General features: G+C 37.8%; 2 protein-coding genes across 2 annotated transcripts; one reads left to right on the top strand and one right to left on the bottom strand.

Annotated features, from left to right (window-relative positions):
- Positions 1–1,675: 1,675 nt before the first annotated feature.
- cog5 (component of oligomeric golgi complex 5) lies at positions 1,676–12,582 on the bottom strand. The gene is made up of 22 exons (XM_057856342.1): positions 12,471–12,582; positions 12,228–12,367; positions 11,519–11,576; positions 11,405–11,459; positions 11,262–11,331; positions 11,080–11,200; positions 10,739–10,869; positions 9,539–9,698; positions 9,294–9,406; positions 9,131–9,208; positions 8,987–9,068; positions 8,586–8,781; positions 8,337–8,498; positions 6,890–6,989; positions 6,699–6,809; positions 6,563–6,625; positions 5,777–5,880; positions 5,448–5,685; positions 5,196–5,272; positions 4,427–4,553; positions 4,288–4,367; positions 1,676–4,211 (listed from the first exon to the last, which is right to left on the bottom strand). The coding sequence occupies exons 1-22, from the start codon at positions 12,523–12,525 to the stop codon at positions 4,091–4,093; spliced, it is 2,442 nt and encodes an 813-aa protein (XP_057712325.1). The 5' UTR covers positions 12,526–12,582; the 3' UTR covers positions 1,676–4,090.
- ndufa5 (NADH:ubiquinone oxidoreductase subunit A5) lies at positions 2,784–3,943 on the top strand. Its single transcript, XM_057856343.1, has 5 exons — positions 2,784–2,887; positions 3,073–3,117; positions 3,489–3,605; positions 3,662–3,727; positions 3,790–3,943. The coding sequence occupies exons 1-5, from the start codon at positions 2,867–2,869 to the stop codon at positions 3,889–3,891; spliced, it is 351 nt and encodes a 116-aa protein (XP_057712326.1). The 5' UTR covers positions 2,784–2,866; the 3' UTR covers positions 3,892–3,943.
- Positions 12,583–12,702: the final 120 nt, after the last annotated feature.

The raw sequence follows: 12,702 nt of genomic DNA on the forward strand, positions 1-12,702 counted from the left end.
GTTTTCTACTACAATACTTTGCAATTTTTTGATTTGGGAAAAGCCGAAAGGAAAATAAGAATCAATGTTAAGAGCACGTTTGTTTTTGTTTTTTGGTACAATTGTCCAATGGCAACAACGGCATTCATTCATAAAGCGCATTTTCTCTTAGAAAAACGTATTGTCGTTCAAATTATTCCCACACGAGGGCAGCATTGTAACGTATTGTGTTTATGTAGTTAAAGCACGGTAATGTACTTGCGAAATAACCATTTACAGTTCCAACAAATCACTACTATCATTTTTTCGTAAAATTTTCAAGATTACTATATTTCATTTGAACTTTTACTGTCTGCAGTGTAAAGTGCACCTCCGTTTTTTTTGTTTTTTTTTTTTAAATACAATTGTTCAATGACAGTAAAGGCATTCACTCATAAAGTGCATTCTTTCTATGAATAACCACTTTCCCCCTAGGCTTGTCCCATGAAAGTGAAGTGATGAGAACACTGACTTTATCAGATCTAATAATATCATATCATGTCATCATCTCACATGTTAATTCATTTGGTACACCAGATTCAAATTGTGTGCTCAATGTCTCCACTTCCACTTTGTGATTAGTTTCGGCACAACGTCAGGTGCCCCTCTTGGCGCCACAACGTCTTTCCATCCACCGTTTCGAAACGGTAGTGCGCTTACTGCCACGACAGTGGATGCAGTTGCACAAAGTCTCCACAGGAAAGCAACCCTGAGACGAAAAATTCGTATTTCGTCAATTTTAAAAGCAATTTGCTCCAATTCTCAATACGAATTACACCTGGGATTCATCACAAGCCATACTAAAGTACTGCCTAATATTTGGGGCCAAAAAAATTCGTTTTGTTTGTAACAGCCGTTTATTGAGACAAATAAAGATATCTAATATGGGGGAGAGATGCGTTTTGCGGTTTGTTTTCGGCGTTCGTAACGGATTATAACATGCCATTTTTGCCCTATACCGGTGTAGTACTTAAATATGATATATACTCATTTAAAAAGTTTGTAAAAAGTTTAAAATTCGTTTTGTATTAATGGCGAGGAATGTCTTAAATATTAACAAACACGAAATGTCTCACGGTTGCCCTCCTGTGGGGATTTTTAGTAATTGCATCCACAGTGCTGACCGTCAGTTTGCCGTCATCATGCAGACGCTAGTTGATGACGCAACCCTTTCACTACACTAACGACTTCAGTTTTCTCCTCGCGCCTAAGCGTTTCGCCGTGTTTTTCGCCGTATATTAGAGAGCAAAAACTATTTTCTTTACTGAAAAGACCAAAGTCCCGTATTATTTAAATATAGAAATGTTAAAATCCATCAACATACTGTCTAAAATGAAACTATCAAGTTTTATGAGTCGCAATGAAGTTATGAATTCAAAATAAAAGCAGACTTGTTTTTTTCACATTTAAATTGAAACGTTTCACATCTCATCTGGAGTGAAAACAACGTATCCATGTTGAATGGTTTTTCCACTTACAATGCATTTTCATAGTAAGATACAGCCATAGAAAAGACAAAGGTTTTCAGTTATAAGCATTTTATCAGCTGTTGAATGGAGTTGTTCTGTGACACCCTGTTAAAAATATAGTTGGTAAAGTTAATGATATCAATGAGACGCATCAGACGCCACCACGTCGTGGCGTGGTTTGTAGCAGCTGCAGTCAGGTATTTATTTGTTTTCCCTCGAACATACAAGCATACATAAACATCTGCTTCACAAAACAGTTGACAACAAAAATGACACATACAGATGCAATCAAGACGGTTACATTATCCTTGCACTATAAAAGACAGTAAAAAAAACAAAAAAAAAAACAACAACAAAAAACACATACATACAGTTTAACATGTAAAAATGATATCGAATTTTCGACCAGAGGCTTCAGGGGGGAAAATGGCATATTTTCACCCGTTTACTAACTATTACTCATTGGAAAAATGCAAATTTAGGAAGTTTCTTTAAATTACTTTTGTTTGTGAATGAAAAATTTGGCATAACGGAGAATTTCATTTTTTTATGAACATGATCACAAAAACGAACAATCAAGAATGAAAACGTATCCGAATCCAATTAAGAAGATACATATTTTGAAATTATTTGAGATCGATAAGATTAAAAGTATATGGGGAAATTATTTTCATTTCTAGTACCTCCTAAAGCTAAGGAGGTCAAATTAAAAGCTTTGAACGAAATTTACCCAACGAAAGAATTTTTAAGATTGAAATTTGGTTTTGAAGCCAATAACTGTACTTTTTGCGATGTGGATTTAGAAATTTTAAGTCATATTTTTTCACTGCAATGCTGTTCATTCCTTCTGGAGTCAATTAAACGATTGGCTGCAATCTAAGAATATCGATGTACCCCTGACAGAGGACACAATTTTATTTGGTGTTTATCTAAAGGATAAAAATTTAGAATTTGTTTTAAATGTAATATTGCTAATGAGGAATTCTTTTGTCCATAAGTGTAGGTTTTTTAAAACCAAACCGTGTATGGCTTACTGGAGAAATGAGTTCTCTATATATTGCAAAGTCTTGGATGTGATCGATGGGAAGGCCCATCATTTGTTTTCTTTATTCAAACATTTTAAGTTGGTTTAGTAAGTCCTCTCTCAAAAGAAAAAAGTTAATTTGTTTACTTTTGTGTTTGTTGTTGTTGTCGTTTCTATTGGTTGTTCGGTTATGCTCAATCTGTAATATTGTATTTGCTGTAGATACTTGAGTGCTTTGTTTTGTATGTATATTGTTCAGTTTAAAAAAAAAAAAATGAAAACGTGCCGCGAATCCACGTGACGTCAAAATCAGTGGCCGGATATTGCAGCTAACGCCGTCCTGTGTTGATACGCGATGGCCGGACTCTTGAAAAAGGTACAAATAAAGGTCAATGTTTGTGGTTTTGATAAAAACGAGTAACTTTAAAGCTTGAATTGTGTGTTTTGTTGCATTGCTACCTAAAAGTCCGTTTGCATAGTTAAAAGCGAGCGTGGAGATTAGCTTGTTTGTTATTTAGCTGCACGAGTCGTTTCAAAATATCTCAAATGCTTTTTTTGTAGACAACCGGCCTAGTTGGTTTGGCAGTCTCCCACAATCCACATGAGGTAAGAAGACGTTGCGTGACATAGTCGAGAAGAACATATCTTTTTAAAAATGCTAACATACTATTATTAATAGTGTTGGTAATTGATTTTAAGAAATCGAATTACTGGACTTTCTAATTAATCCTGATTAATCGCATTTTAACCTCAGTCCCCAATTTTTTAACATTTTTGTCAGAACGATTCAAATCAAATATACACATGCATGAATATACGTTTAATTAGAAAATTGTTGATGCGCTACAACTTGATTGTGTCTAGTAAAAACCGCATACGCTTGTTTTATTTGTTAATGAGATCCAATTGCAATTGTGACTTGTGAACCAGAATGAGTGACATCTAGATTCCTCTAAAACTACACTTCTGTGTTTTAGCGACTGAGGATTCTGTACTCCAAAATCCTGACATCCTTGCAGGCCATTCCGCCAGACGCCGCATACAGGAAGTATACGGAACAGTTGGTCAACGAGCGGTTTAACCATGTCAAAACTGTAAGTCTGAACTTTAGGTGCGATTGCCTTGACAATACTAACGCTTTCCCAAACAGGAAACTGATGTGGAGAAGTTGGAGAAGAAGATCAATGGTGGACAGATTGAAGAAGTGATATTCCAGGTAATACTAACAGTGGTGCTAACAGTTATGAATGAGTGTAACCATGAATGTGATGTTTACAGGCGGAGTGCGAGTTGGCTTTGTCAAGAAAGATGGCCGAGTGGAAATCATGGGAGCCACTGATTGAAGAGCCACCTCCCAACCAATGGAAATGGCCCATCTGAAAACACTTATTTGAAAAAACAAAAACAAATCGCTAATAAATACGCAAAACTATTCCTCACATTTGTACCTTCATTCGAAGTGTGCTAGCATGCTCATTTCCCTTAGTTGTACAGTATTTTTAATTCATTCCAAATGTAGCATAGCAACAGAAATGACCATAACATTATTATCAACCACACTGACTGGTTGTTAATTTTGTTATCCATGTGCTTCCGATGAAGTAGCTTTCTGCAACAACTGGAGCATTATGGGATATATCGGCGCAAATTCCTTTCCCTGGCGAGCCCTTACGGACTGGACGTACGCCTCCAAAGCTCCCCTTCGAAAGAGAAGATTTATTTACTTTTATTTTTTCCTCCAAACACGATCATGTCCAGAGTGATTAATCTGATTACTTCATAAGCGCGAGACGATCCCTCTCTGAGGGATGATCGTCCATCCACTGGGAGTAGCGTGCGATGGACCACTCTGCTCTCTGTGTGTGACAAATTTCAAAAATTAAAAAAGGCTCTTCTAAACTTTTCTTTTCCATACCTGGTGAGGCGATTTAAGTTCAGGTGGCGCTCTTGAGAACAGGAAGTGAAGCACGGTGCTGTAAGGGATCAAGTCACCCACAGCTGGACTCTTGACAATCAGATTGCTCGCCTGAAACAGCAGCGGTCTGAAAGAACCACAGAGTCGCTAAGTATTAGCCAAAACTGATAAAAAGATACTTAACATGCTAGGAAAGTTGAAGTAAGATAGCTAAGGAGTCATTATTGTAGCTTGTTATGCTAAAGGGCGCTTATATTAGCACTACCCGGGTCACTTTAAATTTTCGGGCAATTCGCTGAGCTACGTATAAGTCTATTGGTGTGTAATTGAAGTGTAACATCATCACTTGCTATGCTAAAGGAAGTTTATTGAACATGAGCTGGGTCAATTCTCTAAGCTAACTGTCAGGGAGCTAAGTATTAGTCATAACTGCTAGCCAAGAAGCCATTGTTTAGCTGAAGTATAACGTCGTAGCTTGTTATGCTAAAGGAGGCTTACATTAGCATTGCCTGGGTCACTTCATTTTGGGAAAAATCATGGATTTTTTTTTTTTTGTCCAAAATAATGACCACCAATGAATTTACACTGAAATCATTAACAAAAAAATTATGTATTGAGTGGACAATTTTAGTACAGTATTTTGAGACTATGAAGCTGCTTTACCACATTTTAACCCCCCCCCCCCAATTTTTTTTTTTTTTTTTTGACCATACATCATCATTTTTTTCCAAATTTGAGTGGAAGTTAAAGCACCCAAACTGTGACATACCTAAAGGACCGAAGCACTCTGTAAGGTTTGCCCAAATCAGACACTCGTCTGCATAGTGGAGCGACAGCCATCTCCATCTGGGGAAAAAAATGGCATACAAATACAGTATTCGCCCCCAAAAGTAGCAACTTTGCAATGAAATAAACCAGATGAATTGCATTTTAATCTCATTAATAACAGTTGCAGATCAAAGTCCCATTGCAGGATTTTTTTTCTCCCACAATAGTTTTACTAAAATATTGAAGCCCTAACCTGTGCAAAGTCAGCCGCCAACCGCATCTTCCCACCTTCGCCCAGTGGGCGGAGCAAGCTAGCATGTCGTACGAACAGCTCGATGGCACGCTGAGCTATGGATTCCGTGCTTTCGTAGATGAAATCTATACACTCGAAATGTCTGAAGTAGTCTGTCATGACTCTTGAAATAAAGCCCTGTAACTCCTTCATGTAGAGGGAGCAGAGGACATCAGGCTTATCCGACTCTGGCAGCTTTCTGAAATCAACAAAACCAAAAACAATTCAAATTATTTCACGGTTTAAAAAAAAACATGGCTAGATTTTAGCTAGCTATAAAAATGGCTGACCCTGAGAAGTCCTCCTGGTGTAACGTGATAATTATGGCCTCTATGGAATCGCTTACTGACTGCAATAGAGGATGGACTGCGCTGTTCATCAAGGACTGCACTTCCTGAAAACAATTATAAATTAGATTGCTGCACTTTTTTAACACGCTCTCGGAAAATTGTGCCAATTTCAGGCTTAACTGTATGCAAATGATCACACGATGATCACATTTTAGTGCCACTGACATGTCAAGAGTTTGATTAATCGTAAATGTGTTGACAGAATCCATCAATGACCATTTTTTTCGGACAAAGTGGCGCCTGAGTATAAATTGCACCAGCCCAAAAAAGCACAATGAAGAGGGAAAAAAAAGGTATATCATACCGGAATATAAATTGCATTTTAAATCACTGCCAATCACGTTTCACGTCACTGGGTGAGTTGGAATACACAAAAAAAATGAGAAGGAGCAAAATATTATAATAAATCCTTTGATTAATCTCAGTCATTTATTAGCAAGCTATTGATTACATGTAAAATTTAATAATCTATTATGAACTAATTTTCTGTTTCAATGCCGCTGCTGACATTAGAATGCACAAATTAACCTCAAAATGATATTACCTGTAATCTGAATTTTAATGGGGGGTGGCATTAAAAGATTATTTTATCAAATCTCTCTCGAGGACAGGACTTGCAGACCCCCTGTGTTAGTGAATCCAGATTTTATTTTGTCATTTACAATTCTAAAGCAATTTTCAGGGTCAAATTAAGTTTCATTTACCTCCAAATTAAGTTTCATTTACCTCCAAAGAAGAAGAAAGAGCCTCTGTTGGAGCTACCAGATTTGACCCCAAACCTGAAATAATCTAAAAACGAAAGCCAAAAGTGTCATGTCAGACTATATCCCATAATGCAGGAACTTCAGAAAGCTCCCTTTACCTTGGCAACAGCCTGCTGTAGACGGTAAAGTGAGTTGACCACTGCAGTGTTCCGTCTCTGACCTTCAGTTAATGGCGCGATCACCTGACTGGCATCACTCTGAGTACACAACTATAAAAGTAGACAAACATGAAAGTAATTATCGTTCTAGCAATCACAGAATGTTGAAAAGTATTAAAAAAGAAACGTACCAGTTGTTCAGACTTGACGCAGAAGAGCTGCACGGTCTTGGCCGCGTTCTTGGCAACAGCAAGCGAGAGATCGGAATCTATAGATGCTACATTTAATTCGCTGTAAACAAACACAACTCAATTGTACTCACCGTTTCTTTTTTAAATTTTTTTTTTTTGAAGAATCAGCTATGAATGTATAAGAAACTAGAGAGTTTTTTAGCATTTTATTCAAAAACGGGAAAATCAAGCTAATTTCCAACGGTGCATAAATGCAGTCTTCAATTGTCTATTAGCATTGAGCTAATGGATGTTGGAAAAATTATGTAGGTTGTATTTAACAGTTACCGCCATCTTAAAATCAAGCGCTATGTCAAGTACCTAACAACTAGTGCAACATTCTTGCACTCTCACACACGCCGACGCAAATGCATCGTCAGCATTGCGTTAGCATTAGGGTTGCTAACAGTCCCGGATTGCCCGGGACAACCCAGAAATTGGGAAGTTCTGATTGGTACCGGGGCCGGCCGCCGCCCTAGTTAGCATTCCAATAGAGAAGATGTTTGATGCTACTTGAATTGTTAGACATCTTGGCTGCTACTAGCATCGACAAAGCTTGCCAGCTGACGTTGAATATGGCTTCATCCCAGAGAAAATGCTACAAAAAGGATGAGTAACTTATTTGAGGTGATTTGCTATGACGAGTGGATGCTATAATAGCGCAGATTAGCTGTTTTGACTTGATGCCATGACAGAAGAATAGTTTAAAGTGCTATGAAATGATAACCTGTCAAAACATGACTGCACCAATGTTATTTTACATGAAGAAAACTAATGTGGCACTCAAATCTAGCTGTTTGTTTACTATTTGATAGGAGAATGTCCCTTTTTGTTCAGCAATTCTGGTTGTGACAGCACATCCAGAACTGATGATGATTTTTAGCTTTCTAGTACTGCGTTACAAGCTAGTACATCTTTAACAGAATGACAGCAAATAAGAATAGCAACCCTATGGATAGCATGCTAGCAAAAATCTGCTGCTCATTCTGGGTGTGACATCTTCTGTTAGTTTTTAGTGGGCGGGGCTAGGTGAGCTGAGAAAAGAAGACTAATTAGCATCCAATTTCATTATTATGTCACTTTTTTTTGGATGGATTAGTGCTAAAATATGCTATGCTACCATTTTAAAGTTCCTTGCTGCAGTATTTCATAGTGCCTTTAAGGATATATAAGTGTTTTGACAGATTTGAATAGGATAGCCGCAGTGTGCTACAACACAGCTCGCGCTAGCACTGATAGCTGTTAGCCTCGAGTATTTTTGAGAGTAAAGTGGATTTTGTTTTCTTTGAAAATCTAGTGACATGTTTTTCGTAAGTGCTTTTAAGCTTTCAGACTACCTGACAGAACATGAGTGGGATGTATTTACGCATAGTCAAGTGCGCTTTATAGTGTAAATTATGGTACTTACCTACTGATGGTCTTGATGATGCTCTCCAACTCATCGTTGGAAGGTGGGTTGCGCCCACCCATTGGGAATACGAGATTTATAGGATCAAACAGACGAGAAAGAGACTTGGACAAGTATGCCGCTTCATACGGATGAAGAGAATCCTTCAGAACCTTCTCCGGGCTACACAGACCAAGACGACGATGAAGCAATTGACATTATTAAACCGCGATCAGAAAGTTGTTTTTCATATTGATAAAAAACACTTACTTGTAGTCTGGTTTACCCTGAGAGAACAAATCAAAGTTGTCCGTTTCTGGCTCCAGAGTAGCATCTGTACCGCTAGTGTTCATCAGCGAGCTGTGCAAGCTAGCGCTATACTGCTGGAGACGGCGCCAAAGCTCGTTGTAGAGTCGCAACAATTTGGGATACTCTCCTTCAAACGCTTGCTTCAGGAATGACGAGGCTGTTATCCAGAAAATGAACTAGTTTTCTTTTTGCTCCTATGATTAGGGGTCTACCGATGATGGATTTTTTTTTAAAGGCCAATGCCGAAACCAATTAAAAAAAAAAAAAATATTCAGCCGATTGTCGATGTCTATATTGGCTATTTATCAGCCGATCTTGAAACAAGTCCATTAAATAAATTTTTTTTAAAAAACTGAAAATACCTTGAGTTGCTGCGTGAAATTCTTCTCTTAGTTTGGTGGTTACGTCAGTCCAAAAGGTGTAGAGGATATCATGGTCGCCATCCTGAAATGAAATACTTTAGTGTGTGATTTAGTGTTTAATTTTGGATGCATTATTTATTGCACCTTAATAAGCTCATCGATGAAACACCTATGAGTGACGGGGTCTCGCTTCTTCATGAGGACTTTTTGAAGATGTTGCACCTAAGAAGATTTTTAGGTCTTGTTTAGTAACTGGGTGCTTGAAAATGGATGTCCTGCGCCGTCAATGGCATTGGAAGGTCCTCACTTGTTTGCACGCGGCGCATATCTGGTCCATGAGTTTCTCCAAGTTTGTCCAAAGAGCAGCGCGAAAAGTTGCCGTGCTGCCTGGGGTTGGGAGAACTGCTCTTCCAGGGGCGCCTGAGGAAACACATTCAGTTAAATTACTTTAAAGAAGTATCCGCATCACTTTTTGTTGATTTGGGGCATTTTTGGGTCACATTACAAATACACATACAGTAGATATATACGTATTTATTGATTTAAGTTTACCTCTGGGGTTTGTTGATTGCGTCAGACCCTTGATGTCCAGAGCACTGACGATGTTGTCTTGTATGCTATTCTGGTAAGAGCCCACAACAGCGCTGATGGTCTCCCTCAGACTACCGAGGTTGTAGAAAACCTGCAAGGCTGTGCCAACCTGCGTTGGATTCTGACACAAGGAAAATAATTTCATATTTCTAATGTGTAATAGGAGGAAAAAAAACATTATTAAAAAGCCAATATTAGCATCAAGTAGCGCTAGACCTGTCATTGTTTGTAATATTTAAGCCAATCAAGTCTAAGTATCCCAAATTTCCTGCCCTTCCTTATTAGGTTGTTAAAACTCATTACTACATGCACCTCTGCTCAGTTAGTGTGTATGAATGTAAAATGATTAAATTCAATAGAAAAAAAAATGTAAATATATTAGGGCTGTCAAAATTATCACGTTAACGGGCAGTAATTAATTTTTTAAATTAATCACGTTAAAATATTTGACGCAATTACCGCACATGCCCTGCTCAGATTAAAATGACAGCAGTGTAATGTCTGCTTGTTACTTGTTTTTTTGTGTTTGGCGCCCTCTGCTGGCGCTTGGGTCCAAATGATTTTATTTTACATTGAGTGAGCATGGTGTAATTATTGACATCAACAATGGCGAGCTACTAGTTTATTTTTTGATTGAAAATTTTACAAATTTTAATAAAACAAAAACATCAAGAGGGGTTTTAATATAAAATTTCTATAACTTGTACTAACATTTATCTTTTAAGAACTACAAGTCTTTCTATCCATGGATCGCTTTAAGAGTGTTAATAATGTTAATGCCATCTTGTTGATTTATTGTTATAGTAAACAAATACAGTACTTATGTACCATATGTTGAATGTATATATCAGTCTTGTGTCTTATCTTTCCATTCCAACAATAATTTACAGAAAAATATGGCATATTTTATAGATGGCTTGAATTGCGACTAATTACGATTATTTTTTAAGCTGTGATTAACTCGATTAAAAATTTATATCGTTTGACAGCCCTAAAATATATATAATAAAATACATAAAAATTTAAAATAATAAAATGCTTTTTTTTTTTAATTAGGAGGAATTCAAGATGAAGTTGCTCATAAATTAGCTTCATTACTTTCAATGGAATTTCAGTATCTTTGAATTAGCTTAACACTAGGATATTTGGGTTGAATGGAACCTGAATTTCCATGCCCTGCTCCAGTAATCGTTTGGCCTGGTTCTCCACCTCCAGCCTTGCTCTACTGATCAGTACCAGGTCATTCTCAATCACCTCAATGCCACTCAAATCGACTCCTTGAGACAGATAATCTAAAATGGGAATAAAATGTATGCATTTATAAAGCTTTTGCTGTCAGAGGACCAGGAAATGTCAACATCAATGGTCAAGTCTAACAAAACGGGTCAATTGTTCAGTCCAAAATGTCCCTATTTTTGGCAGTGTCCTTAAACGGACCACTGAGCGTCTACTCTATACACAAACATTGCAAATAAATAAAATGAATCAACGCATGTTCTGACCTAGCTCGTTGAGACTGTGTGCAGCCTTGGTTATTTCCCGACTGCCGCCCTGCAGTTGAACTTGAAGCCTTTTGCTGAGGTGCAAGATTCGAATAATTCTCCGCAGAAGATCGCAAGCCACCTGAAGGGACGGAAAGCGTTGCCATGTTTCGGCGAACCTCTGAATCTATTTGAGAATGTACCTGTAATCTGCTCAATTGGGTGATCCTGGCTGTGATCTTATTGTACGGGTCAACTATTTTGGTTCTTATCCTGAAAATAAACGTAAAAAAATCAGGACACGCTTGCAATCTGTGATGAAAAGCCACTCCGAACTCATGCTAACCTGTCGACTGCGGCTTGTAGCGCGCTAATCCTCGTCTGCATCATCTGGAGGACCCCTGAAAACAAAGATACTATCATTAGTTTATCCAAAATGATGATGTTTTTAGTATAATACCTTCAAGAGACTCTATTCCGGTTGCCTGAGCCAACAAGTCTTCATGTCTGGCAACCACCTACGGAAAACAATACGATCAAAATAAATTGGACGTCTAGTGCAGTCAACAATGACGGGACATTTCCTGGTCAGTTCCTGTTGACATCAGGTCACTTCCTGTGCGATTGCATTTTTTTATTTTGGGTCACTTCCTAATATCGTTTCACTTCCTATTAAGTCTGGGGTATTTAGGAGTTACTGCCTCTGGATTTTGGGGCATTCCGGGTCACTTTCTTTTGATATTGGGTCTCTTCCAGAACTTTTCAATTTTCCAGGCGACTTCCTATTGATTTTGAGTCCTTTCCTGTACATATTGGGGCATTTACAGGTCGCTTCCCGTTGATTTCGATGCTTAGCAATAGTCGAGAGTTCATTTCCAGTTGCCCTACTCTTGTAACGGTGAATTTTCTTATGTTCTTATGAACATCTTTTTAAAATGTGAAAACGGAAAGCCCCTGCTAGCATACGTGTTAACACTAAAGTAAGCGTATGTATTAATGTGATATGACATTCTAATTTAAAGAAATGATGAACTTGGGGCTTTGATTATTAAATTGGAAATCCTGTAGTATGGACATATATCTGGCAAGAGAATTTAAAACGTAATGTGCCATGCTAGCAGATTGTACAGCGTAAAATCACCGTGTTGTAGTGCGCGTTGCGTTCATACCTGGCTGTGAAGCTCTTTGTCAAGTTGACTGATTCCTTGTGCCAGTTTTGCTAGCTGTTCAGCAATAACAGCATGATGGATAGCTTGGGCAGTGTATATCTTAACATCAAAATCCTTAGCAAGGAAATCTGCATAGAACTCTGCAAATAGAGCAAAATATCTATCAAGTAAACTATTCCAAAATAGCAGAAATATGCCTAACATATTATTCTAAAATAGTAGCTGCTGCATGACCTAATTTACCGTCTTTTAGTGATGAATTAATCGATGAATTATTGCTGTAAAGCAAATTATCCATGTTGACTCGACTTCCGTAAACGACTGAAGTCAGGATGACTCTTCTTCTACGGGTATATTTTCGCCTTCGCGACAGACGTAGACAAAAAAAATAATAGATCCGATGGTTTTCATCCATTTTGTGTCGGTGCTATTAGATAAACACATTACGGTCAATGGAGCGTGTACTTTGAAGAGT

Source organism: Corythoichthys intestinalis, chromosome 13 (assembly GCF_030265065.1).
Source record: "Corythoichthys intestinalis isolate RoL2023-P3 chromosome 13, ASM3026506v1, whole genome shotgun sequence".
Classification (NCBI taxonomy): domain Eukaryota; kingdom Metazoa; phylum Chordata; class Actinopteri; order Syngnathiformes; family Syngnathidae; genus Corythoichthys; species Corythoichthys intestinalis.